The 1687-nt window shown below is 67.5% G+C and overlaps 1 protein-coding gene across 1 annotated transcript; it reads right to left on the bottom strand.

Annotated features, from left to right (window-relative positions):
• Nucleotides 1–6: 6 nt before the first annotated feature.
• Nucleotides 7–1174, bottom strand: IER5L (immediate early response 5 like). Its single transcript, XM_042830839.1, has one exon. The coding sequence runs from the start codon at nucleotides 1033–1035 to the stop codon at nucleotides 28–30; it is 1008 nt and encodes a 335-aa protein (XP_042686773.1). The 5' UTR covers nucleotides 1036–1174; the 3' UTR covers nucleotides 7–27.
• Between the last annotated feature and the right edge of the window lie 513 nt (nucleotides 1175–1687).

Raw genomic sequence — 1687 nt, forward strand, 5'->3', positions numbered from 1 at the left:
GTCTCTCCCTCCGCTCCCCTCTCAGCTCTAAAACGCGACGATGGCCCGAGTCCAGGCCCCCAGGCTGGCCAGCGCCTGCTTGCCGCACAGCTGCCCGTTGAGGGGCTGCTCCGAGTCCGCCTGCTGCCGGCTCACCAACCCCGTGAAACCGGAGCCGAAGATGGAGATCAAGTTGGAGATGTTGGAAGAGTCCTGCGGGTGTTCGGCGCTGCCGTACTCCTCGAAGCGGGCGCGTTTGGTGCACGGGGCGAATTGGGGGCCGCCCGCCACCCCGCCTCCCCCCGGCTCCCCTTCCTCCACCCCCTCCTCTTCCTCCTGGCCCGGGTAATACTTGCGCTTAGCGCCCGGCGGGGGCGGCGGGGAGGGGGGCCCCGGAGCCGCGGGTTGGCAGCAGCACGGGCACTGCGAGCAGCACTCCTGGTGCAGGTAACCGTTCTCCACCGTGGTCACGACGTGCGTGTCCAAATCCAGCACCGTGGTGCGGCTGCTACAGTGCTGCTGCGTTCCTCCTCCGCTCCCAAAGTCACAACCGGAGGAAGCGGCGGCGTAAGGGGGGGCCGCCCCGGCACCGTGTCCCGCTCCGTGCCCGGCGGGGGCCGCTCGGTAGAACCCCGCGGAGTCTCTGCACGGCGCTCTGTGCTGCAGTTCGGGGGCGGCGGAGCACAGCGGTACCTCCGGCCCCGGTTCCGCGCCGCCCCGCAGCGCCGCGCAGCTCCGAACGTCGCGCTCGTGGGGATCGCCGGGCAGGGGGGGCATCTCCGGAGGGGCGGAGGGCGGCGGAGGAGGGCAGGGAGGGGGAACGGCGAGCAGCGGGGCTCCGTCGGGGTAGTGCTGCTGGCGGCGGTAGAGCTCGGCGTAGCGTTCGCTCAGGTAGAGCTGGCGGGCGTTGCGGAGCACATAGGAGACGAGCAGGTTCTTGTGAAGCTTGATGCCGCCTCGCTGAGTGCGGGAGCTGTGGATCTTCCGCAGGGAAATACTGATCAAACTCTGCGCATCGAGGGTGCACTCCATCCTCCTCCTGCGGCCCCTCAGCATCTGCTCTCGCCACGCAGCCCGGGCCGCATCCACACGGTGCAAACCGGGAGGGCGTGCGGAGGGCTTTTGGGTCGATTTGGTGGTGGTGGTTTGGTTTTTGTTGTTGTTGTTGTTTGTTTGTGTGTGTGTGCAAATCCAAAATAATAGGTTAAAAATATATATATGTATATAAAAAATAGGCTCCAAAAGGCAAAAAAAAAAAAAAAAAAAAAAAAAAAAAAATGGGTTTGGGGAGGAAAGGGAGGGGGAGGGGGGGGATATGGGGAAAGGGGGGGAGAGCCGGAGAACGGAGGAGGAGAAAGAGAGGGTTGGCTTCAGGGGGCGGCCAGCGCAGGGAGCGGAGCGGGCATCGCCGTGCGCGCCGGTGCTCCGCGCTGCTGTGCTGCGCTGCTGCCGCGCTCCGAGCAGCACGGCGCGTGCAAGCAGTGCAAGCAGTGCAAGCACTGCGAGCGCTGCGAGCTCTGCGAGCACCGCCACCAGCGCCGCGCGCGCCCCCGCCCTCCCCGCGCGCCGCCCCCGCGCGCGCCCTCGACCCCGCCCCTCGGCCCCGCCCCCTTTTTCCCGCCCTCCCCCCGCCCCCCCACGGCCGGTACCTGTCGCGCAGAGGCACTGAACGCCCGCCCGCCCAGCCCCCGCTTTTTATAGCGCGGCG

This window comes from Centrocercus urophasianus, unplaced genomic scaffold, assembly GCF_019232065.1.
Source record: "Centrocercus urophasianus isolate 14NV4802_14NV808 unplaced genomic scaffold, USGS_Curo_1.0 seq_34, whole genome shotgun sequence".
NCBI classification, from domain to species: Eukaryota; Metazoa; Chordata; class Aves; order Galliformes; family Phasianidae; genus Centrocercus; species Centrocercus urophasianus.